The 24,602-nt window shown below is 28.7% G+C and overlaps 6 protein-coding genes across 9 annotated transcripts; 3 read left to right on the top strand and 3 right to left on the bottom strand.

The window, feature by feature from the left end:
- The first annotated feature begins 443 nt into the window (after positions 1-443).
- LOC118068699 (GTPase Era) lies at positions 444-2,224 on the top strand. The gene is made up of 3 exons (XM_035086326.1): positions 444-994; positions 1,067-1,501; positions 1,653-2,224. The coding sequence occupies exons 1-3, from the start codon at positions 749-751 to the stop codon at positions 2,064-2,066; spliced, it is 1,095 nt and encodes a 364-aa protein (XP_034942217.1). The 5' UTR covers positions 444-748; the 3' UTR covers positions 2,067-2,224.
- On the bottom strand, positions 2,172-3,675 carry LOC118068701 (sulfotransferase 1E1-like). Its single transcript, XM_035086328.1, has 5 exons — positions 3,395-3,675; positions 3,185-3,284; positions 2,769-3,091; positions 2,595-2,689; positions 2,172-2,531 (listed from the first exon to the last, which is right to left on the bottom strand). Exons 1-5 carry the CDS (start codon positions 3,609-3,611, stop codon positions 2,211-2,213), a joined length of 1,056 nt encoding a protein of 351 aa, XP_034942219.1. The 5' UTR covers positions 3,612-3,675; the 3' UTR covers positions 2,172-2,210.
- A 310-nt stretch (positions 3,676-3,985) lies between these two features.
- LOC118068309 (uncharacterized) lies at positions 3,986-11,475 on the bottom strand. Its single transcript, XM_035085610.1, has 8 exons — positions 10,907-11,475; positions 10,123-10,266; positions 7,970-9,922; positions 6,627-6,743; positions 5,260-6,561; positions 4,849-5,079; positions 4,580-4,761; positions 3,986-4,485 (listed from the first exon to the last, which is right to left on the bottom strand). The coding sequence occupies exons 1-8, from the start codon at positions 11,048-11,050 to the stop codon at positions 4,128-4,130; spliced, it is 4,431 nt and encodes a 1,476-aa protein (XP_034941501.1). The 5' UTR covers positions 11,051-11,475; the 3' UTR covers positions 3,986-4,127.
- Positions 11,476-11,604: 129 nt separating this feature from the next.
- Positions 11,605-13,045, top strand: Ogg1 (8-oxoguanine DNA glycosylase). Its single transcript, XM_035086327.1, has 2 exons — positions 11,605-11,893; positions 11,984-13,045. The coding sequence occupies exons 1-2, from the start codon at positions 11,721-11,723 to the stop codon at positions 12,873-12,875; spliced, it is 1,065 nt and encodes a 354-aa protein (XP_034942218.1). The 5' UTR covers positions 11,605-11,720; the 3' UTR covers positions 12,876-13,045.
- Positions 13,046-13,452: 407 nt separating this feature from the next.
- LOC118068697 (uncharacterized) lies at positions 13,453-16,282 on the top strand. Of its 4 annotated transcripts, none has more exons than XM_035086322.1 (10): positions 13,453-13,593; positions 13,735-13,898; positions 13,995-14,272; positions 14,381-14,563; positions 14,633-14,671; positions 14,831-14,920; positions 15,002-15,181; positions 15,263-15,352; positions 15,469-15,657; positions 15,766-16,282. In XM_035086322.1, exons 2-10 carry the CDS (start codon positions 13,741-13,743, stop codon positions 15,894-15,896), a joined length of 1,338 nt encoding a protein of 445 aa, XP_034942213.1. In that variant the 5' UTR covers positions 13,453-13,593; positions 13,735-13,740; the 3' UTR covers positions 15,897-16,282. The 4 variants fall into 4 exon arrangements, with proteins under 4 accessions (XP_034942213.1, XP_034942214.1, XP_034942212.1 ...); XM_035086323.1 differs by having other exon boundaries at positions 13,995-14,275; positions 14,831-14,914; XM_035086321.1 differs by having other exon boundaries at positions 13,995-14,275.
- A 36-nt stretch (positions 16,283-16,318) lies between these two features.
- On the bottom strand, positions 16,319-21,563 carry LOC118068698 (uncharacterized). The gene is made up of 5 exons (XM_035086325.1): positions 20,875-21,563; positions 19,807-20,109; positions 19,056-19,280; positions 18,680-18,955; positions 16,319-18,345 (listed from the first exon to the last, which is right to left on the bottom strand). Exons 1-5 carry the CDS (start codon positions 21,159-21,161, stop codon positions 18,153-18,155), a joined length of 1,284 nt encoding a protein of 427 aa, XP_034942216.1. The 5' UTR covers positions 21,162-21,563; the 3' UTR covers positions 16,319-18,152.
- Between the last annotated feature and the right edge of the window lie 3,039 nt (positions 21,564-24,602).

Here is a 24,602-nt window from a genome sequence, read left to right as displayed (position 1 = left end):
ATATGATTAATTTTTAATAAAATTGTATAACTCGTAATTTCATATTAGAATAAATAAATTACAGCCCACTATTTTCATTTTTATGTTTCATTAATATCAAAATAAACCAATAATTATTTAAATGCTTATTATAAGACAAAAAATTTTTACATTCAATAAACAAAATTTAGTGTTATAATTTTTTTTTTAGTTATTCCTGTAAAAATTGTCAACATGTAATAAATTGGAGCATTCGTTGTCATCATAAAAATATACACTTGAATTCGTTGATGCCTGGTTTATGCACATAAACATTTACCGACCGCAAAAATATTTATTTTACATCTTGAGTTCCTAATCTATAATTTGTTTTATCATGGCAAATTTTTCGTTGTCTCTTGCATAATCAATATGGCGGAAAATCCTACGCCATTGGTGCAAAATTGACCAATCAAACACTACGATTAAAAACACATGTAACAGGTACAGTATGATACTACCGGGCAAATTAATTAATGATAAATTTCACAAAAAAATTGAATAATTTAAGTAATTGATTATCAGTGAAAAAATGAGATTCATTAGAAACTTAAAAAATCATTCACTATTTTCGGAGTGAATAGTTTTTAACTTCAAGTTATCAGAACATAAAATAGAGCATTTTTAATGAAACCAACCTCTTATTTGATTATAATAATAAACTTTGCTTGAAAGTAAAACTTTGTAGATTATAAATATTAGTGAATAATAAGTTGAAATTATAATCATAATGTTAATAATATTTGAGAAAACATTACTCCGAAAAGTGTCGTTATTCAAACGCTTTTATTCGAAACTTGTTGAAAACCCTCCTCTAATTTTACAATTTGACAATGCTTTAAAACAACAAATATACAATGACAAGTCAAACTTACAACAAACAGATGAAAATGGTTTTAAAACATTAAAAATTGCAATTTTTGGTCTGCCAAATGTTGGAAAAAGTACTCTGATTAATCGGCTTGTTCGTCGACCTGTAAGTATAATAATTTATTTTTTATCAACTTAAACAAATTCTTACATTTATAGTTTCGTTCATTTTCTAAAGGTATGTGCAACATCTTCAAAGGTTCAAACTACCGAACAAAAGTCTTCTGCTATATTAACAGAGAATAACATTCAGCTAATCTTTGTTGATACTCCAGGAATAGTAACCATGAAAGACGTAAAAAAATATGAACTACAACCCACTTTTATTTCGGATGTTAAAAAATCTGTAAAACACATTGATTGTGCTGCCTTGGTTCAAGATGCATCAAATTCTCATGCTGCACAAATTAACGAACGGGTTCAACTAACATTAGAACAATTGGAACCAACAATGAAAACAATATTGATATTAAACAAAGTTGATAAATTGAAGAAGAAAAAAGAATTACTGAATATAATTACAAGTATTAAAAATACAAAAAAAACTTTTCCAGATTTCTCAGACTATTTTATGATATCAGCATTAAAAGATGATGGAATTGATGACTTAAGAGTAAGATTTTTTTAATTTTTTTACAATCAGGATTATCTACAATTTCTTTTTTAACTCGTAAAATTTGTAAAAATGAGAATAATTGGTCTTTGAATGACCCACTCATGAAATCAATCATAATGAACAAAAACTAAAATTCGATTTGTTTCAGGAGTATTTTTTTAATCTGGCTATTCCAAGAAAGAAATGGAGTTATCAAGAAAACGAAATTTGTAGTGATCCACCACAAGTTTTGATACGACGTGCAGTTCGGGCGAAATTAATGGATGAATTACCCAATGAAATACCTTATGATTTAAAAATAGAAATAGAGCATTTTTCAAATCTTCCCGATGACAGCATTCTGGGTGTGATTGCTATTAAACCTCCTTCAGATCGAATAGGAAGATTAGTAATGGGCTTAAAAGGTAAAAGAATAAAAAAAGTTGTAATGGATGCAGAACAAGAATTATCTGTTACCTTTAGAAAAGCTGTAAGGATAAAAATTATTATTAAATTTTCAAATAATGATAGAGAGAAAATACAAAAAGACCTAGAGAAAAATTTGAAGAACGTATTAAATTAAAACCGTGTAAATACCAATGTTAAATAAACAAACTTTTTTCTAAAATAATTTGTTATAAAGCTATGTATATACGAAACATTACATGTAATATATGTGTATTGATAAATTAACTAATTGTACTTTACAATTGTTTTAAAATAACAATTAATTTTTAATTATCTGATAAGTGTTGTTATTATTAACACAAGGAAAAATGAGATCAGTATTTTTTAGATTCTCATTGATCCAAGCATCCGCTTTGGCCTCGAGTTTTAAAGTGAAAGTGTCACTCCAAACACCACTTTGTCCATTTCTCACAAAACTTCCTGCTGTTATGATATGACAATCTCGTAATTCCGATGAATTTACCATTGGATTATTTCGAAAATTTTTTATATCAAGGTATTCCATTAAATTTTGTATATCTTTTTTTTTGTATGATTTTCCTAAAAATTTTGAAACTTTCTGAATCGCTTCAAAAAAATTCTAAAAACAGAACAGAGATTTAAATCAATAATCAATTTTTATTAATAAAAAATTAATAAATACCTGTTGCATTTCTTCGTAAAACATAAATAAAAAATTTGGATGATTTCTTTGTGCCCAAGCTTCTTTTAGATGTTCCCAATAAGGACTCCAAGGAGCTAATTATTAATATCAATTTGTAAAGCTGATTTTATTTCTTATAAGATAATATATTATTTATTTTTTAATAATCCTTACTTAAATCATTTTGAAAATAATTCCAAAATTCTTCAAATGTTCCTTGATATCCTTGAGTCTTGATAGCTTTATTTAAGTGATACCATGAAACCGCAACATCCTTTGGATTTCTTGCAACATAAACAATTTTACATCCAACATCTAAGATTCCAGGTAATAAACTTAAAGGAAAATGAGATTTTATAAATCTTGGAGATGGTAAATCACTTAAAACTTCGTATCCTGATTGTGCTATTTTTTTACAAAGATTCTGCTTTTCTAGATCACCTTCATTCAGTTTTAAAAACTCTTCGGTTACTGCTGGGTGATTAAACATGCTGAATCTTTAAAGCAAAATTTAACAACATATAATAAATCAAGGAATTCGAAACCGTAAAAATAATTAGAATTTCTATGCGTATTATAAAAAATCTCACTCAAGAAAGGGAAATCGATCAGCAAGATATTTAGTTCGAGCAGTTTCAAAGTCAAGGTTGTTACTCAAAAGCCACACAAGTTCTTGAGTCCACGTGGTTCCTCAAAAAAAATTATTTGTTTATTTATAATGTTTACAATTCAAAGCTCATACATTTAAATTTAAGAACAGTTTTTTGTTTTGTTGATTGATTGATTTAATAATATCTTACCAGATCGAGGATATGATAGCACCCATGTATCACTAGGTCTAGCTTTAAAATTGTAAAACCCTTCACCTTGTTCAATGTATCGATAAGGGAAGAAATAGTTTCTCTCTCCAACTAACACCCATCCCGTTCTTTCCCCTTTAAATTTCTTTAACATTTCTTTGGTCTTTTGATCATCCAACATCTTATATTTTGGCAACTTTCTACTTTGGTCACTCATATTGATAATCACAAATGATTTTCGTTTTACGAATTCTTTTTCTTAAGAAAGTTGATGCTAAACTGATGCGGATTCCAGAAAATAAATCCAATGTAGTTAGAATATATACTACGTAGATATTTATGTTCAATAATGATTTGGTGATGAGAGAAAGTTAACTATGGCCCACATTCACTTCATTGGCCGAAGAAATTCTCATTTTCCACTACCTTCTTTTTCAACGTATATGAATTTTAATGAATAGTTATTCAATTATTCTAAAATTATTAATAGTAAAATAAAATAGTCATTTTTATTTTTAAAAAATTATGAAATATTTTATTAGTTATTTTTATGATTTAAGTTACAGTCTTTGATTGAAACTCTTAAATAAAAATGTATAAAATGTATCAGTCTTGGAACGATTATACAATAATCATTGGTAAAAAATACTATGGTGAACTATGGGCACTTTCGGAAGAATACACTAGAGTTATTTTATGTAAAATATTTTAAAAAATCTCTAAATGTTAAAAATTAGTAACATTCTAGTCCAATAACACTTTCAGTAACGGTAACTTTGTTATGTGTAGAAATATTTACTGGTGTTTGGACGTTTGATATAGGAACAATGTCAACTTCACCAATTCGGAAGCTACCTTTTTGGATTTTGTCATGAAAATCTTCAGTCTTATTTGACTTATTGTTAAAACTATTATTAGAATTATCAATATCCTCAGGATCACCTTCATTAGAACTCGTAGATTTTGAATTTCGTCGTTGAGATAACAAACTTTTCAATTCTGGATTAGTCAAAAAACTTTCACACCGTTTCGTATGCATTTTCATGTTATCGTGGCGATTAAATCCTCGCTGACATCCAGGACAAAAGTATCTATAAAAAATGTTTTTATTTTAATGACATTGTTTATAAGTTTTACCTCACAAAACATCACGAATTATTCGCAGTTCTTAGTTTAAAACTATACCTTTTTTCACTGTGAACTGCTTTATGCGCAGCTAAATGCGATTGTTGAGCAAAATCTTTATTACATACATCACATTTGTACTTCCTAATACCTTCATGTTTCAATAAATGCTCTTTTAAAATATGACTGCTTTTATATACGTTGGGACAAATAGGACATTTGTACTTAGCTTCGGAATGAACCTATCGAAAATGAATTTCAATTAGAATAACGAATGTCATATAAATAAATCATAATAATGGTCAGTGACTGAAAATATATTATCTTACATTATAATGATTGTGCAAAGCTTTTCTGGATTTCGTGCGTTTTCCACAAGTTTCGCATACATAGTCTTTTGAATGAATCTTATCGCAATGTCGTTGAAGAGCCTCACTACTTGTAAAATGATGTGAACAATATTTACACATCAAAGCTTTATCTTTGTTATGTGTTATCATGTGTGATCGCATGCGTGTTTTGGAATAGAATTTCTTCTGACAAATATCACATGTAATATCCTGGAAAAAAATAAACAAATAAAAAAAACCATCTAAAAATAATTGGCATGACTACTGAAGTACAATTTAGCATCAAATTGAAGTTAATTTCAAAAAAATTAACATTGAATTAGATATTAATTAATATGCTATATGTTAACTAATTTAATTAAAAACTTGACATGATAATAATGATCTTACCTTAACAGTTTTATGTGTGGTAATATGGTAAGTCAAAACCTGTCGGCTAGCACTAGAAAAACTACAATCTTTGCATTGGTAAGGTCTAGCACCTGTATGAGTATTCATATGCTCTTCTAGCAATACTGCAGTAACAAAGCGTTTATTACAGAGATTACATTCAAAAGGTTTTATTTTTAAATGACTCTTTCTGATATGGCATCTAATGTTTGTCACTGTAACTGTGGCAAAATCACAAGCAGTACAGCGATAAGGTTTCATTTCTAAATGCCCCCAAATGTGAACGTGACACTTATCTACTCGTGGATAAGTAGCATTACAGACTTTACAAATAATTTGTTTCTTTTCGTTGATATAGTAGTTCTTCTTAACAGTGTCTTCGTTAACCACTGACATATCCAGTATGTAATATTTTTCAATGGCTTCTTTTTGTTCTTGACTTATCAAATCTGATATTTTTCCATAACTCGAACTCTTACGACGTTTCGCATTCGACTTAGAATTATTATCGTTATTAAGTTCATCTTTAACTAAACAATTCGGTGATTTGTCCACACTTTTACGAGCTTCATCTTTGGAAGGTACAGGAACTGAAGGTGATAACGAAGAGATAGATAGATGGAGTGTGAAGCTTTCTTCACCTTCATCTCCTTCAGTAGTTAATGGGGTTGAATTTTTATTAGATTTAGTTAAACCTTCTTGGCTCTCTATTAATTCATTCGTTTCTTCTCTACATGAAAATTCTGTTAATTCTTTTTCAGGTTTTGTAGTAGCAGGTACTTCTAGTTTTTTAGCGATATCTTCATTTTCCCTCTTATCTTCAATTGTATTGTTTTTTTCATTTTTTACGTTTTGTGCTTTGAAAATGTCTGTTAGTTTTTTTTGCTCAATTTTTCGAATTTTTCTCATTCCAGGTGGACTTTTTCGAGTTCTTTTAAACCCTTTAGTAGTAGCAGGAGTAGAAGTAGTGGCAGTAGAAAAAAGTCCTCGGGATATTGGGGTCTTATGACGTTCACGATGTTGATCCGTAATATCAACAAGAACATTTTCATGAGATCGTCGAGGTGCTGATTCTGAAACCTGATTCTCTGATGGATTATCATTCTCATCGACAGCAAGTTTGGGAGAAGAAGTTAAAATATTCAAAGGATCTGAGTGATCTAAAGATGATCGTGAATTATCAACTGCTTCATTTGATGGAATTACATTTTCTTTGTTTGAATCATCATCTTTATTAGGATTTTCTTCTGTAAAATTTGAACTTTCATCTGCAGTTGGACTTGATTTCTGAAGTTCTTCATTCTAAAATATTCAAATGACATTTATTTATTAATTATATCAAAAAAAAAATTTCGATAAAAAGTTACCTTTTCTTTCAACACTTCTTGAGTATGATGACATTGTTCATAAAAATCACATAAAAATTCCAGAGTTCCACAGCAACGCATACAAATGATATGAGATAAGTCATCATCTTCTTGAATCTACAATAAATTTTTATGCCAAATCATTTATAATTCACATATCTTCATTCTCAAAATCTGAATAATTTTATTAAACTATAAAACAATACGATTGATAATTCACTGATTTGTATCAGTAATATGAAAATATTTAAAAGTAGAAAGAAAGAGTTATTTAAAAACTGAGATAGAAAAGAAGAAAGTAAAAAACAACAATAAGAGGTAGAAAAAAAATACACACAAATGCTCGAAAAATATGGTAGTTTTTATTCATGTAAATAATGGAATTGGTAAATGAGCATATTTATTTACTTTTTATACGATAGAAAACTAATGCTAAATATTCTTCAATGTTTCATAGCATAAATTATTCCCAAATGGAATACTTTATTATCTATTATACTTATTTAATGTCTACTTACATTGTACAATGGTACAAGCTTATCATTATAATTATCAGAAATTCAATACACAAGTGTAAAATTATTGCTTTACTTATAAGATGTCGTCAGTCTTAAGACTATGGACAGTAAAAATACAGATTTTTAAAAAAAATTTTATTTATGATTGTCTGTCCGATCGACATTAATAGAAAGGCACTCTTGTTCCAATAGTATCACTTTATCGCACAAAGCTTTGTGAATAGAAAATATACATTTGTATTTTTTAATGAACTTTTTTTCAATATTATATAAATACAAATGGATTGACCATTTTCGTACTTTCAGTACAAACTAACGATAATTTATTAGATATTTGTCGTTTTCATATCATAAAAATATAAAACTATATAATTTTCACAAATTATTTAACATGAATAGTAATTTTAATGATTTAATTTTTATATCGAAATATTTTCATGATATATAGATTTGTATAAAGATATATAAAATATTTAATTTTGCCAAAAATAATTCATTATTTTGGAAGCCCTGACACTACGCTTTCAATTTTGAGCTTAATTCCATGATAACAACTCATAATATCAAGAGGTAAATTTTAACCAAAAAACTTTTTTCATAAAAAAAAGGAAGAATTATGATTACATGATTATTAGTAATTTTAACAGAAATATAAAAGTGAACTATAATTGAAATTAAAAAAAAATATAAACTGATATAATAATCAAATTTAATAGTTTATTTTTAACTCATAAAAATCTTAAGTTGTCTTTTTTTTTTTAAGAAATAAGAAATTAAAAACAAATTTAGTTCTGTTAAAATCAGTAATAATGATTGAATAATTTATTTTTCATTCGAATCTGTAGTGTCTGGAGATGCCGGAACGGAGCTATCAGGTGCTCCTGGTTGAGTTTTGTCAGTCGTTACAATTCTCCCCGATTCAGCAAAGTGTCTCTTCCTATGAACTTTCATATTATCACGTCTATTAAATTTTCTCCCACACTCCGGACACGCATGAGTCTTTTCACCATGAACATGACGATGAGCAGCTAAATGACTTGCTTGAGCGAAACTTGCTCCACATTTTTGGCACACATGTTTTCTCAATCCCTCATGTTTAAGCAAATGTTCATTGAGGAAAGCTTTAGATGCATATCTATTATTACAAATATTACAAACAAATGGTTTAGGATTTGAATGTTGAAGAACATGAGCTTTGTATTTAGACGCTACTTTGAATGTTTTAGAACAAATCTCGCAAGTATATGTAGTTGCATGTCTTGTTTTTATGTGTTCATTTAATACAGATAAACTTGAATAAAGATTATAGCAAAAACGACAACGAAAATTTCGTCGATTTTTCAAATGAACACTTCCAATGTGACTGAGCAATCGTGTTCGAAAAGGGAATACTTTACCACAGTATTCACAAGCAAGATTTTGAGGTGGTAAATGTGATTTTACGTGCATCTGCAATGAGACTTTATGGTGATAGCTTTGTCCACAATCAGAACATTGATAAGGTTTTACTCCTTTATGAACATTATCGTGTTCCGTTAAATCAAATTTGGATCTAAATCTTTTTGGACACTTTGGACACTGCATTGGCCTTGGATTAGTATGCGAGCATCTGATATGTTTCATAACATCAGACTTACATACAAATTTAGCGCTACAAAGTGTACAAGCATATTGTTTGATACCAAGATGAGTTTTAACATGAACAGTACATTTGTCTCGTCGTTCATAAAATTTACGACACAATTTACACGCATATCCACTCTGGCCACCAACAGTAGCACATTCTACATTATCATCAACACGAATTTCTTCTCCATCAATTCTAAAAAGTTCTTCAGGATTTCTTGAAGCCACTCCATCGAGATCTCCGCCTCCACTGTCACTAATGCTTGATAATTTTTTTTCTAATTCTTCTAACTCTACAGTCCTCATTGCTTCACTGTCTTTATCTTTTGTACCTTTTCCTTTCGCAATTGAAGTGATTAATTTATTAAGCTCGGAATTATTATCGTCTTCTAACAAATCAATAATCTCCGACCCAACTAAACACGAGCCTTGATCAGGAAATACTTTAGCCAGTACGGTAACAACTGATTCAGATTCTTGTTTCTTTCTCAATTCTAGAGTAAAACTTATATCTTCAATATCACCATTCCGGTTTTTTGATTCTTTAACTGATACTTCAACATCTGGTGAACTTGATACTGCAGTTAAAACTTTATTTAAAGCTGATGTTGGAATTTGGATCATACGTTTCTTTTCTTCATCTTTATCCTGCACAGAGTCACTATTTTTGTCTACTTCTGAATTCACCACCGTCCTACTCTGATTTTGATTTTGACTACGGAGTCTAGTGACAATAGAAACTTCATTAGCCTTTGGTGAAGACGTAGACGTAATCTTATTAGTAACAAGAGTAGAATTTTTAGACTTTGGTGTTTTTTCAACTTTCGAACGCGATTCAGTAGTATTACGACTTCTTAACCATCTTCTATTGGGAGTTTCTTGAACTTCATGTTCATTGATAACATCTTTGTCACTATTTTTAGCTCGATTCTGTGGAGAAATTCTTGTAGATCTCTTAGGCTTTGTATTTTCTGGATTTTCAATGATATCTTTAATATTCTCATCCTGAGATGGATCCACATTTTCAATATCCGCAGTTGAATTACGATTCTTATCAGTACTAGTGTTATTGTTATTGGTTGATGTACTAGGTGGTGGAGCAAGTAGTGATGACTCTTCATCTTTCAAAATTTCTCGGGAATTTTCTTCATCCTACGATAAATCGAATTAGATGTACCAGTAATCTATAAAACCTTATTTAAGTCAATTTTTTAAATATTCTCTTAATTTTTAAATAAGAAATTTATTTATAATATAAAAAATTAAGAGAAATTCTTAGAAATATTGACTTTATTTATGTCAAATCTTAAAAGAGCGGTAGAGTATTTAAACGAATAAAAAAATGAACTTACGACGTCTGGCAAAGGCGGTAGATCATATTGATCACGCAACAGTCGTTGAGTTCGAAGACACTCCTCTTGGAAGTCACAAACAAACTCGAGTTTTCCCAGACATTGAACGCAGATCGTCTTGGGTAGAGGATCCGTCTCATCTATCTACGATTTAAACACAATAACTTGATAATCAGAATTTTAATTATGTAGTGAGCTATCGTCAACATTAAGGGACTGTAAACATTACTTTCTCCCACTGTTTTATTTAAAAACCCTACCGCTCCATTACAGATACACCAATCGTTATTGCAAGGTTTTATAGGCTTAAGCAAGTTTTTAACTGGTTCACCTTTTCGATTATCATATTTTTTGTTAAATAAAGCAATCTTGAATAGGATATTCGAGTTATTTATGAATTTTTAAAAGTACTCTAATTAATTTTGTTATTTTGTTTTTATATAAACTCATTATTTACATGAAAACGTTGATTAATTAAAGTATATGAAAGTTAAGAAAAGGAGAACAAGTAGAGGAAAAGAAAGCAAGCAAACACAAAGAAAAACAAGTAAAAAGAATAAAACAAGATAATAGCAATAATAGCCTTAAACTAAATTATTGATAGCAAGCAAAGAAAATAGAAAAAAGCATAACAATAGCTATTAAAAATGGTGCAGCGTCGATGCTAAATTTTTCGACGCGTCTTCATCGGCATCGCCATCTTTCTAACCCTCTTTCCCTTTGTTTGAGTACCATCATTACAAATTAACATCAGTTAAATGAAAATTTACTAACATAAACTTACCAAAATGTTGATTTTATGATGTATCTTTAATCCAAGTAATCTTTTAGTGCCTTCTTCTCCAAAAATATCGATGTAAATACTCTCAAATTGTCCGCAAAGTCTGCAAACTTGATGATGCACTTGTTCAGGTAACTTCAACTCCATTTTTGCGTCCTATTCGATGATTTTTCAATAGACAGGATTTATCTCTTCAATATATTTTTTATATATCATTCCCAATTTGGCACAGATATTTTCATTTTTGACATTTATTTTAAACTTTTCTTCATTATTATCTTTGCAAACTCAAAAATGAATTTGCAAAAAATAAAGAATAAAAATCCAATGTGGTTATGGACTTCTGCATGTAGTTCAACTTTTATCCGTTATTTCATTTATAATATTTTTTTGCAATATTTTATTTTATGATCAGCTTAATAAGTAATAATTAATATTAATGTAAATATTAGATTATAAAAATAATTGATGAGGCACACTTGTCACTAAAAATTATTTGTCTCTAAATTTTAGCGTTCCTTTTCATTCCACACACCAGCTGCAGAGACGCAACAGAGTCGCTGTTGAACAAGTATCAAATTAGGATGAATGAAGTAACGCCAGCTATTGATTATTAGCGAGAACTATGCTCTCTAGACTTGACAAACAACGCCCTCTCAAATATGCCGCGTAAATTGAATTAGTTTAGAGATAAAGAAATTTTTAAGATGGTTGAAGGATAATTTGTTTATAAAGTTTCTAGTAAATATCCATAATTTAGTAAATGAATATAATTTTTAAATAACGAGGAGAACAAACTTGATGTTTTCAATATTTGATGTATAAAAATGCACTATTTAAATTCTATTTATCAGCTAGTAATACTGTAAATATTTATAGTTCATATACGAAAAAGACAATGGCTCCAAAAAAACAGTTAACAGGTAAAATACTTTGTGAGAGAAGAGAATTAGATCTACGAATAACTTTAAAAAGTGGCCAAAGCTTTAGGTTAGTAAAATATTTAGTAAATTATTTAATTGGATGTAAAAAGAATATCCCTGATTTTTAACCTCAAAATATTTTATGAACATTTTTTAGATGGACTGAAATTGAAAACGAAAAAAAATATCGAGGAGTTTTTGCTGGAGAAGTCTGGACTCTACATCAAGATGATCAGTTTATATATTTTACTGCTCACAGTTCAAAATTGAAGAACATAGCTACTTGCAAAAATGAACTTATAAAGTACTTCAATCTCCAACTATCTTTGAAGGAAAATCTCGAAAATTGGTCAAACTGTGATAGTAATTTTAAAAAATTTACTAATATTGTAAATGGAGTAAGAATTTTAAATCAAGATGTTGTAGAAAATACATTCTCATTCATTTGCAGTGCAAATAACAATATATCTAGGATCACAAGTATGGTAGAAAAGATGTGTCGCCACTTTGGTGAAAAAATTTGTTTAGTAGATGATCAATGGTACTACGACTTTCCTAATATTGAGAGTCTTGCTGTTGATAAAGTTCGAGATATTTTAACGACAGAAGGTTTTGGCTATCGTGCGCCTTACATCCATAATACTGCAAAAAAACTGATCGAATTAGGTGGAAGAAAATGGTTGGAAAGTCTTCATAAAGATCAAGGATCAGAATACGAAAAAGCAAAACAAGCGATTCAAATTTTACCTGGTGTTGGACCCAAAGTTTCTGATTGCATCTGTTTAATGTCTTTGGGGCATCTAGAAGCTATTCCTGTTGATACACATATTTATCAAGTAGCACGAGAGACTTATTTACCGGATTTAAAAAAAGTTTCTTCAGTTACTCCAGCCATTTATCAACTTGTAAATAATCATCTCAGAACTACTTGGGGACCTCTAGCAGGCTGGGCTCAAACAGTTGTATTTTGTACAAGAATAAATGGCAATGCAAGACGGAAAAAAGGAAGTAGTGCAGAAGAAAAGCCGAAGAAAAAAATTAAAAAGTGATAATTATTGACATTTTTTAAAAACTGTTTAAATACAATATTCCAAAATAGTGTACTGCACCATGTGAATTAATTTTTATGAAAAATGTTTTAACAGGTCGTTAACTGAAGTCTGAAAATATTGTTCAATTATTGAAAATATAATGTTTAAAATGTTTCTACTTTACAATATAGTAACAAATTATAATAAATGAAAATATTTTATTTTTCAATAATTATTTGTGATTCTTCATATTATTTTTCAGTACTGAGCAAATTAAAAACATATTTGCATGAGTCTTTCAATCCATTTCTTCAGTAAGATAAATACTAAAGAAAAAAACATGCTCATTTCTAAACTTTTTTGCACGAGATAACTATTAAGAATGCAAATGTTTACATTAATTTAAAATTATTACAATTTCGTAGATTGGTTTGTCGCTTAAATATGAAGTTCTGTTATTATTATCATTTGTGTGGCATTACTTATACTAACATACGCTGTTACCAACTGTATAATTTATTAGAAAGAATGAAAATAAACACAAACAATCAACTAGAAAGATTTTTAAAATCAAAACAAGGGATTAAGGAGTAAGAAAGAAATTAATTAGTTAGATCAAAAGTAGCAATGCATAAGTCTAAGAGGAAAACTCTCTTAATGTGCTGAATTTTTGTAAATAAATTTTCTTTTGTTCTGTTAAACAGACTAATTTCCGTATCACCAGCAATAAATAATAGTAAGAATATTTTTTTTAAATTGAAATAACACAAATTTAACTATTTTATCAATTAAAAATTAATTATTATCAGAAAAATTGGTTAACTTCATAAGAATACTATAATATATATTCAATTTTTGAATTTTTTTTTTATTTTAGACAACAATGAGCAGTGATGAAAGCTTTCGAGGTTTTGATACTATTTCAAGTACTCCTCACCCAAAGAAAATAATAAAAGAGCCTATTCAGAATTTTGCATCTCCATTAAAATTATCAGTTAATGACAAAATAAAAAGAAAAAAACGGCTTATTTCAGCTTCAAAGTATAATTTATTTACGAAAATTTTTTGTAAAATTATATTTATAATTTTTATCTATAATGATATGATTATTTTATAATGAATTTATTTAAATTATAGGCCAAAAAAAAGAAAAACTGAAAGTTTCAGTAGTACTGATAATGTTTATTCAAGTACTTTTCTCAGAAAAACAACTAGTAGTTCTCAAAGTTCTAAAAGTTCATTTAGACCAAATAAACAAAAAAAAATCAGTTTTTCGCCAATTCAAAAATTTTACACTATACCATCAAGACTTGAAGTAGATCATCTGCCATCTTCATCTGAAAAAGAGGAAAGTTTGAAAAATACAATACCTGAAATAATAATTGATGAATGCATGCAGGATAATAAACTGATAGGTGGTAACAAAAAAATAACTATTATTTTAGTAAAAGATGAGAATTTATTTTCAATCATTAATTTCTAAATTAGATTTATTATTCTCTATAAATCTCATGTTTTTTTAGATTATGAAGATATTAGCAACAAAATAGATAGCAAAAACGATACAGTTCTTGAATCTCCTGCAACAGACGACGATGACAATTTAGTTGAGTCTTTTAGTTGTCTCAGTACAGCATCAGAAGAAGAACGAAATGATATTAAAGATTTCGTTACGAAGAGACCAGAACACTCAGTTAAAAAGAAGGGTATTGAAATTAAAATAATTTTAAACATATTCTATTGAATGTAACTGAATTCATTTCTCATTATTTCAGAAATAAAACATATTCGGAAAGAAATTAATAATGCGAGAAGTACGTAAGAATATTATTAAATATTTTTTTTCTATTTTCTATAACTATAAAAATATAATTAGCTGAATATCAATGCAGAGTCTCGACAAATTTTGTAAAATATGAAAAAAGTAGACATTTATTTGAAGGTGCTAAAGAATGACATTGCATCGATTTTAGAATCAACAGATGAATCAACTAGTTTCAGGCACAAAAAACAATTTTTTCCAAGGTACTACCCACTTGGATGGATGGCCGTTTATAGTAGGAGTAGTTGTTAAATTACTGTAGAAAAATTATTATGTAGTTATTATGTATACTTTGACATTTAATAGAAACTCATCATTTTAGATGTGGGGAGTGACATATTGAAAAGATTTTTAACCTCCCAGCAGAAGCTAGTTTCTCTAAAAAGAAAAAGTTTTCAAACGTATGGGGAATGGAAAAAGATGCGCAAGGAAGGATTGTTATTGGACTCTCCAACTCCACACATTAAAGAGGAAGAATATACATTGCCAATTGAAGCAACAGGTACAACTATCGAATTGACTTCTATAGTTTCTGAAAGGTTTTTTGAAAACTAATTCAAGATTTCATATTTAATGATTGTAGTAAAAAATAGAAAAATATCGAAGAAAAAAAACAAAAAACGATCGTTGAAAATGGAGAAAAATGAGTACTATAAAAATAGTATTAAAAAAGGTATTGTACAGAAATTGACTTTAAAATATTATTCAATTTTTATGTTGAATTTGTAGAAAAATTTGATCTCTCTTTTAATCGATTATCAAATTTAATATGAGTTTTTTTTATTGTAGAATCAAAATCAGAAGTATTATCAATAGAAGATATCAAACAAGATGAAAAGGAAATTCGTGAAAACTCTTCCATACCAAATGAAACATCTGGGCCACAAAATTTATCTGATGATTTTGCACATGTTATCAATAACCCCAACACAACTATGAGACGACATGAAACTAATTCAATTATTTCGGAAAGGAAGGGTAATTTTTATTTTTATGATGAACAAATTAGTTATAATAAACAAAATATTCAGAAGATACTATTATTTTTATTATTTCATGTAACTGAAAACAATTTTTTATTTACAGAAACGTCTGAAACGTCAAATACGTTGAAGAATAAGATAAAAATTATCTCAGATATAGAGTTTGAAGATTCAACAAAAATTCGTATTCCATATGAAATATGGAGTAAAATTCCAAATTTATTCGACCGATAGGATATTGAAATGTTATAATATATTTAAGTTTTGCATTGCTTCATTTATTATTTCTGAATATTTTCCGCTTGTAAATAAGCGCTACAGTTTTCTATTGCTTTTTCATAGTATTAATATTCTTATATATAATATTAATGTATTATTAAAAATCAAATGTTTCTTATATATAATAATTGATTTTTACACTTATTAGTAGTAACATTAGTAACTTCAATTGTTATAAAAAAATTGAATTTAGGCGGTTCATTGAAGAGGGCGTAGTTTGTTATGTCCTTTATCCACGCGCTAGTTGTTAAGATAATGTTGTCAGAAACTGACGCTTGAATGTGTTGCAGATATTTTTATTAAATTGTGATTCAATAATCAAAAATATTCATAAAAAATTATATAAATAGACGTTATAAATTACCTAAAAAATTTTTAATTCACAGTTGAAGTTGATAAACAGTCGGTTTATAACTTGTTGTGATTCAAAAATAGTCCGTAAACTCCATTGCAAATGATGCATGTGAACAACAGTTTATTGCTATTTTATTGAAAACATTATTCGTTCGTATAAGTAAAATTTTATTTCAAAGGCATTAGTAAATATTCAAGTTAATTTAATCTGAACTTTAAAGAAAATTTTGAATTGCGAATAACCAAAAGTTGGAAAATAAATAGGATTGCAACAACACAATCTTTTCGAAGAGTATTCATCATCAAATAGTTGCTTTGGTAACGTAGACAATTTGTTTATTATCTTAAATTATTTTTAATTTTTAATGATACACAAATAAATACCACATACAATTAAATGTGGTACATATAAAGTTAATTATATATTAAACGTATTCCTCAACTTTTCGTTTAATCCCTATTATTAGTATTATTATTCAATGTCATAATAAATAGATTTTTGAGATTTTATTACAAGAAATTGATTTTAAATCTAGTCATTTTATTTTCTATATCAGCAGGAATGCAAATAATTTGTTTACTATTTCTTATTTATACATATATTTATACTCTCAATATTCTTCTCTCTTTATAGCTTGATAAAAAATATGTTACATTCTATTTACTTAATATATCTAACTTGAGTATTATGACAATATTTTATTTCTATGTTTCGTTTAATCGTTAGTCTATTTGATTCATCTTTATTGTTCATTCGTTAGTATAACAATAATTATTTTACAAATATGTGTAAAAATCAGCAAAGCTTTGTTCAGTTAAATAATTATATCATTATAATTATTTAAATTAATCGACAAAATTATTTCATAACTAATCATTTGAAGCTTTACTGCATGAAAGATGCAAAAAATGACTGAATTTATTTTCGTTTCTTATTTACATTTTCTAAAAGACTGCTTTGCTTCATCATGACTTGCTACAAAATATTCTCTATTCTATTTATATTGACTTCTTTTAATTATATCTTAATCCTATTATAAGATTTGTTAAAAAAAAAACGATATGTCTATGAAGAACATTATAATTGTTCTTATACAGCTCAGTTTTAAGAATACCAAATATTTATGAATAATTAATTTAATGAGTATTATAGATTGGTATTGTATTGTCATTCAATATTGAATTGCGAATTGCTCTTTCATTTGTGCGACAAAGATGTACAACATCCCTGAGTCCTTTCTACTAGTATATATTAATCTTCCAAATAACGTGAGCAATTTGATACAGTGAAAAAATCAATTTTTTCATTTTAAAAATCTTTGTTAAAAAAATATTTATGTTTATTTAAATAAATATATTAGATGATCTTATGATAATAGTAATGATAAAAAAAATTCTTGACGTAAACACAAATATAAATTGTCAGTTTTTAAGACAATTAAAACTCGAAAAAGTATTCACGATAAATATGTCTACAAGTTTACTTGAAACAAGGTATAAATTAGTTGCCATTTTCGTTCGATTTAAATATGTTAGAAATGCAAACTAGTGGGCATTTGAAAGTATCGTACATTCTGTTTATTTTTAGGAATAACCAATTTCATCTGATAGTTTGTTCCCATTTTGCAGTTATTCAAAGTAAAGTTTCTCTATGATTAGAGATAAATAACTGCAATCATTACATTATCTTGTAAGTAAACTTGACCATTTTTTCATTAAAATTACTTTTAAAAATCTCAGAATTGACTTTTTAAATTCTTTTTTTATTGGAATTCTCTGAACGAAAGTAATACCATGTCTTTCATTAATTATTATTGAAACTTGTTGATAAATATTTCACAATCAAATTATATATAATTAATAAGCAATATTGTTTCGAAGATGAGCCTGTTTTTTATACTCATGTTTCTCACATTTCCCCCACCATGTAGACTTGGTGCAAACTTTTTGGGGCTTCAAGACAAAACATTTTGTTTGAACGACATTAAAAAAAATCCTTCCGATAAAATTTGCAGCTGATGTACCTGCCATTTTTAAACAGGTTCTAAAGCTGTAAACAATAACAAAAAACAACAATTATTATTTTTCACTCCAATAAAAGATGATATTAATTAAATAATTTAAAATAAATAAATAAATAACACGTATGTTTTCTATATTTTCTAATCTAATGATAAATAAAAAACTATAATCTATCTATTCATGCCTGCTATTTTTTATACAAGTGCACAATACGATCAAACATCTAAGACAAATTCTATTTACAATGCTACAAAGTCCAGGCCACGTTGCATTGTTCAGGTTTCTCATCCCTAATGACATAATCCATAAGACGTTTGTTGCAAGAATACGTAATCATGCGTCGTCGTTTGCGTCCAGCTTACCGCTCGTCGCAAGTGCAATGCATGAGCGTGGATATGCCCCAATTGAAGAGGCCATAACGGGTCTCAAAAGCAGGAATATAAAAAGGACACGCGGTGTCATGTCTTCGACAGCAGGCATCAGCTTTACCGAAGCCACCAAGATTAGTATATTTTGTGGCACGATTTCCTCTACCACACCATTGAGTTCCAGGTATAAGCAAAAGTTCTCGTCTAGTACGTCTTCTACGTCTTCCTCTTCGTTTGCTCTTTAAAGTATTCGTCACGTTCTCATACAGCCTGTTAATTATCGTACTTGTTTCTCAAATTAATGTCAATGGGGATAATGTGTTAGAAAATTAAAAACAAAAGACAAAGAAGTTTTATTGTTTGAAATTACCTTTGATCACATCCACAATGACTAAGAGTGAAAGGCATGTAATTCCAGAAGTTGTATCGTTCAGAAAAAGGTGGAATTGATCGGCAGCAATGATCATGTCTTCGACAGCATCTATCAAGACTGTCCAAAGCTCCAAGCTGTTTGTAGGATGATGCTATTTGATGTGGACCACACCACTTGGTTCCTGGGGCAATGAACATATTTTGGAGACCTCGTTCTACTCGTCTAAGTATTAAAAAAAATGTATTTAATAAATAATGATTAATAGAGTTATGGAAAAAATGAAAATAAGCTTCATTGTAATTACGATCATTGGTAATATGATCTTCATCATTCACAATGATGATAGCTTTTTTACATGTTGTAATAATAATTTATTGGAAAGTGAAGAAATCATGAACAATATAATTATCTATAATTTTTTATCCTTATAAGTATTTTATTATTTCAATTATAATATTTTTTATTGTAATTTTTAGTCATAAAATTGATCATCATTGAAATGATTGTTTTGTTCAATCTACTTAATAACTAAGTAATTTATTGTGCTTGAATAATTAATTGGAAATCATGGCAATTTTTGAAAAATTCAATTACTTTAGAGCTATAATTTTTCCAAATTTTTATTACAGTGTTATTGAAAAATGAAAAATAATAAATAACTGTATAAAAGCTATCAACTGTCTCCAAAAGTAATGATGAAAGAAAAAAGATAAAAAATACATTTTAATTAAAGCACTAATTATCATACCTGTGTGCTAGACGTTGTCTCAAAACTTGATTTCTTGTTTGAGACTTGACACGATGACATTTCCTACCAAGTTCTCCAGTTGATTGAAGCCACCAGATTTCCGATGGTAGAGTAGTTACATCATGATCATCAAAAACTTGAAACTTCTCCTTAATATCAATGGACCAGATTTGATCATGATAACGACAAATGTCTTGGTCGATCGATCTTTCATCTACGCAGTCTGTTAAACTATCTCCCTCGTAAATCAACTGCAGCTTCTTACCGCGTATTTCGACCTCTCTCAATGCCACACTCGTGTCTCTGAAAATAACGAAGAGAAAATAATAAGGATATCATTGATTTCCCCTCTATATTGTCAGTCGCAGAAAAGACATTATCAGCAGCACAACCGAGCGAACTTTTCTTTTTGCTTTCTCCTTTTTTTATTTTTCTCTCTTTAGCAAACCCCCTCCACTCGGAATATGCCTCTGATGGAGGGTCAAAGTTACGAGATAATAATTTACACTAGATTTAATGTGACTCGGTTAATTTGTGATTGATGGCGTCTCTGCACAGATGTGCAAGTCTCTAGAGATATTTTCATCAAAAGAAGACGAAGAAGAAGAAGACGAAAAAGAATCAAAGGAACAATACGTTGATAACGAAAAAATAGTAGATTTTTGGGATTCTAAAGTTTAGATCAGAATTGTTGAATTCTCGTGGTCACAGGATTTCTCTGCATCCCCGTGAGAGTTCAACAGATGAATAAGGGTTGTGAAAACACTAACGGATTTCTAATCCTTGCTTACTTAACTTGCCACTTTGAAGGATTAATCCTCAACTAGTGGTCATTCATTCAAAAAATATTTATCTCATTGTTTTATTTGCATACATTTCCATTCATTCAACTTTAATTTGCTTTTACAATATAAAAACAAAGGGGTAACTATTTGAAAAAATTACTCTAATTATGTAATAATGATGATAATTAACCAAAGATAATGAAAGCCTTTAAAGTATGAACGATGTCATTGTTACAAAAAAGGATGCGCTAAAAAGATGAGGGAAAAAAAATAATTTGCATACCCCCAGTCAACTATTGTTTCCTTAGCACAAATTCCCCGCCACCTGATAATCCTTTGTATCTCGCCGTCTGGTAAAATTCGAGTCACCATAAAGTTGCCGTAGGACTCAGTGGAATTGACAATTAAGCCAATAGTGCCTTGACAAAAAGCTCCAAGGTGGAGCAACAGTAGCGATAATATTGCCAGGGGCATTAGACACTGATTGTTATGATTGTAATGTTTGGTTGATTGTTTTGTTTGGCTTCTAAATAACACCGTACGATTAGTATTTTTCAACGTCCACAACATTTTACAAATAAGTATGATGATGATTGATATTCCGACACATGATTTTGTTGTGGCTTTCAATTAATCACTTGATGTTAAAATGATCACTTGGATAGAATGAAGTCCATTGATAAATATCTTAAGGGGATATGTTATGATTAGGATCATCAATCCAGCACTAATTCACAAACTTGTTGAATTTATAAAGGAATCAATCAACTGAAGAAGCAACAAGAAGAGAAATCATGTCATACATATTTGTGCCAATTAAAGTGTCGACTTTCTTATCGACTTGCTTGTGGTGATGATCATTTATCGAGTGATTTATTTCACATTCGAGTACTATTAGAGGAGACACGTGGACGACCGAGTTGAAGTAGTACGATGTAACACAACGATTAAGTTGCTCGCGGCACGACTAAAGTGAGAAGTAAACTGACGGGCGACAGCGTAGAGCTTCCCTTAAATACTCGACGTCCTGGTAGCTGTCCAGTTCACCTACCACCACCCTCCTGGACCCCGAGGAACATTCGTCGGCCCGTTCTCCCCACTTCAATGGATCTCTCACCAGCCACGTCTGCCAAATCCAATTCTCCATTCTCACCCCGGATCTAATTCCCCTTCTTTTCTCTTTCTCGCGTCATTCCTCTTCCTTTTCCCGAACATCTCCTGATTTTTATCCATGTACATCAATGCGAATGTCACTCTAGCTTGGCAATTTTGAGATAAATATTTTTTACAGTGAATAGAATTCTTTTACTCGGTTTGATTAAATTTTAACTCATAATTTTTTTAATTGTTACTTTTAAAATTTTACAAAATATTGATAAAAATTTATACATTGCAATAATAAATGTTTGTAATATTGACATAATTCTTTTTATAATAAATTTTTATGTAACATACAAACAATAATAATGCATTGAATAAATGCAAGTCTTGAAAATTAACGATAGAAAAACGATTAAAATAACCAAATGTCAAAAAAAAATGAAGCAGTTGCTAAAAATCAGTTTTTATCTTTAGGCTAACGTAGGAAATATTTTTTATTCGATTACCTATTACTGTTTTTCATCATTCGTATATAAAAAATCTTACCATCATCACAAAATGATAAGTATCAGAATTTTTTCGTTTTCCATCCAACATTCTTATTTCTGTCTTAAGGCAATAGTGTCCTTGTGACCTCCTACATGACATTTTAACAAATTTCAGAAACTTGACGTTTTCATTCTAACGTTTGTTTATATTTTTATTTTCCCTGGTCACAGTAGATCATACGTCACAGTCGTCTATGATCTGTCACTTGAAATCTCAAGAGATTCTGCTGAGATTTATTGCTAGAAAAGACCAATCGTTCTATATAGGGTCCAACGAGTTCTCTACGCTTTCTCTTTCTATTTTCTCCCCTACGACGATGTGAAATATCACATGTGTGATGTATACACAATCAGATAACGTCAGATATTCAACATTTTGCGTAGGTAGAAATTATTCCCTTCAGCTACTACATGTAACTCATCAAAAATTACTAAATGACCATATGTAGAATCTGCTATGGAACCAACCATTAGCATTATCAACCTCTAAAACTGTATGGTATATATTAGCACTACGAGTCAATGAATGTTGTAAATAAAAGTATTAATATAACTTGTGATTGATAATTTTATCAAATTATTTGCATTTACAAATTGGATAATATGCTATTGAATTACAGTGATAATCAAATTTACTGTCACTTGTTTATTGTAGCTCTACGTCACTTAAGGTTGATAATTCTTTTTTGTCTTTATTTTTTATTATCAGTTGCTTTCAGTGAATTTTAAAAATAGTTGACTGTAAGGTCAATTAATATTGATAAGATGCTAGAAATAATTTTTTTTTTTCTTTCTGCAATTATTACATTCGTTGGAAATGGATAAAATTTTGAATGAAATGTATTTCCGGTATTTTAACTTGGATTAAATTTTTCAATTGTATTAAATCATTTTTTTGTATTATTTAAAGAAAAAATTTAGTTGTGTTTTCACTTTTTGCTATTCGTATGAATAAGACAATGGGAAAAAATGAGAAAATATTGCTAGTCAATATATCCTAATTGATCTGATAATTAATTTCAATAAAAAATAATAGAAAAAAGTATAGTATATATTTATAATTATTATTATACGATTTATCTGAATTTAATGATGATTAAATTGAGCCTGTCAGTTATGAGAGTTTCTTACGGTATTGTCAAACGTACCAAATTTACATATATTGATTCTGATTAGATAAATATATCTATTAAATATAATCCTGACGTTATTTACTCGATACTTTTTTTGGCAATTAATGATATCAAATGCTAATAAATTAAATATACTGAGATAGATTACTTTCAGCTAAGTGAATCATTGATTCGGAAGTTCTTATTTCACACAACTGTGCCTTCATTCATCTCAATGTGGGATGAGTTATCGTTTCTAATTCATTCGTTTGTGTGTTAGAGATATCAGTTTCATGAAAATGTATCATCAATATTTTTTCCTAATAAAATATTTCTTTTGTATTAAATCATAGAGTTGATGAAGAAATTATTGCTTTTTTGCAAATAATTCTTTAGAAGAATCAAAATTAATTAACAAAATGACAATAATTTTGATTATTCTTATAATTAATGAAAGAAAAAATAATTATAATCAAGAAAAAAATGATGAATCATTGATTGATTTTATTCCAGATAAAGAAAAATGTTTAATATTTTGGTTATTTATAATATTTTTATTATAAATAAAATATCTATTGTATAGTGAAAAGTACATTTTGGTATAGAACATATTAGGTTCAACAAAAATATTAACCATTTTAATGATGATCACGAGTGAAGTTTAAAACTCAAGTAGAATATGTTAATTTTTTGCTAATTAAAAATTATCAATCCAATTAAAAACTTTTCATAATGATAATAATCTTTAAGTGCTCAACGAAAATGTCGAATAAATATAACTTTCGACTAAAAATAAAATAAATCTTTTTCTCTCATTTTCTGTGTAGTACAGTTCATGAGTTAAAGATGTTAGAATAGAGTTGGTAGTGTCTGAAGATTGTGGAGAACAAGAGTGAATATAAGAATAGACTAAGAGAGTACTTGGTTAACTATGCTCCCCGACTTGTTCATGAATTCATTCGTTCCCTCCTGGGTTCACCACTTGCTTCATCGTCACGAGAATTACGCAATTATGTTGCAGTGCACCGACAATTATCGCGCAAAGTGCTGAATGACAAGAGAAATTATGAAAAAAAAAAGGAAAAATTAAAAGTAACTTCAATTCTCTTGCAACGATTTTGTCTTTATGAAAGATTTAAAAGCAAGTGAGCAAATGAACGAAATAAATAAAATGGAATATCTTGAACAAAGAATGAATGATTAATTGTTTAGATTAATGAGTCGAATAATATTAAAAAGGAGATGACAAC

Source organism: Chelonus insularis, unplaced genomic scaffold (assembly GCF_013357705.1).
Source record: "Chelonus insularis isolate UGA/USDA-ARS -01 unplaced genomic scaffold, ASM1335770v1 contig_3_pilon, whole genome shotgun sequence".
Taxonomy (NCBI): domain Eukaryota; kingdom Metazoa; phylum Arthropoda; class Insecta; order Hymenoptera; family Braconidae; genus Chelonus; species Chelonus insularis.
This window is presented reverse-complemented; position numbering and strand designations above follow the sequence as displayed.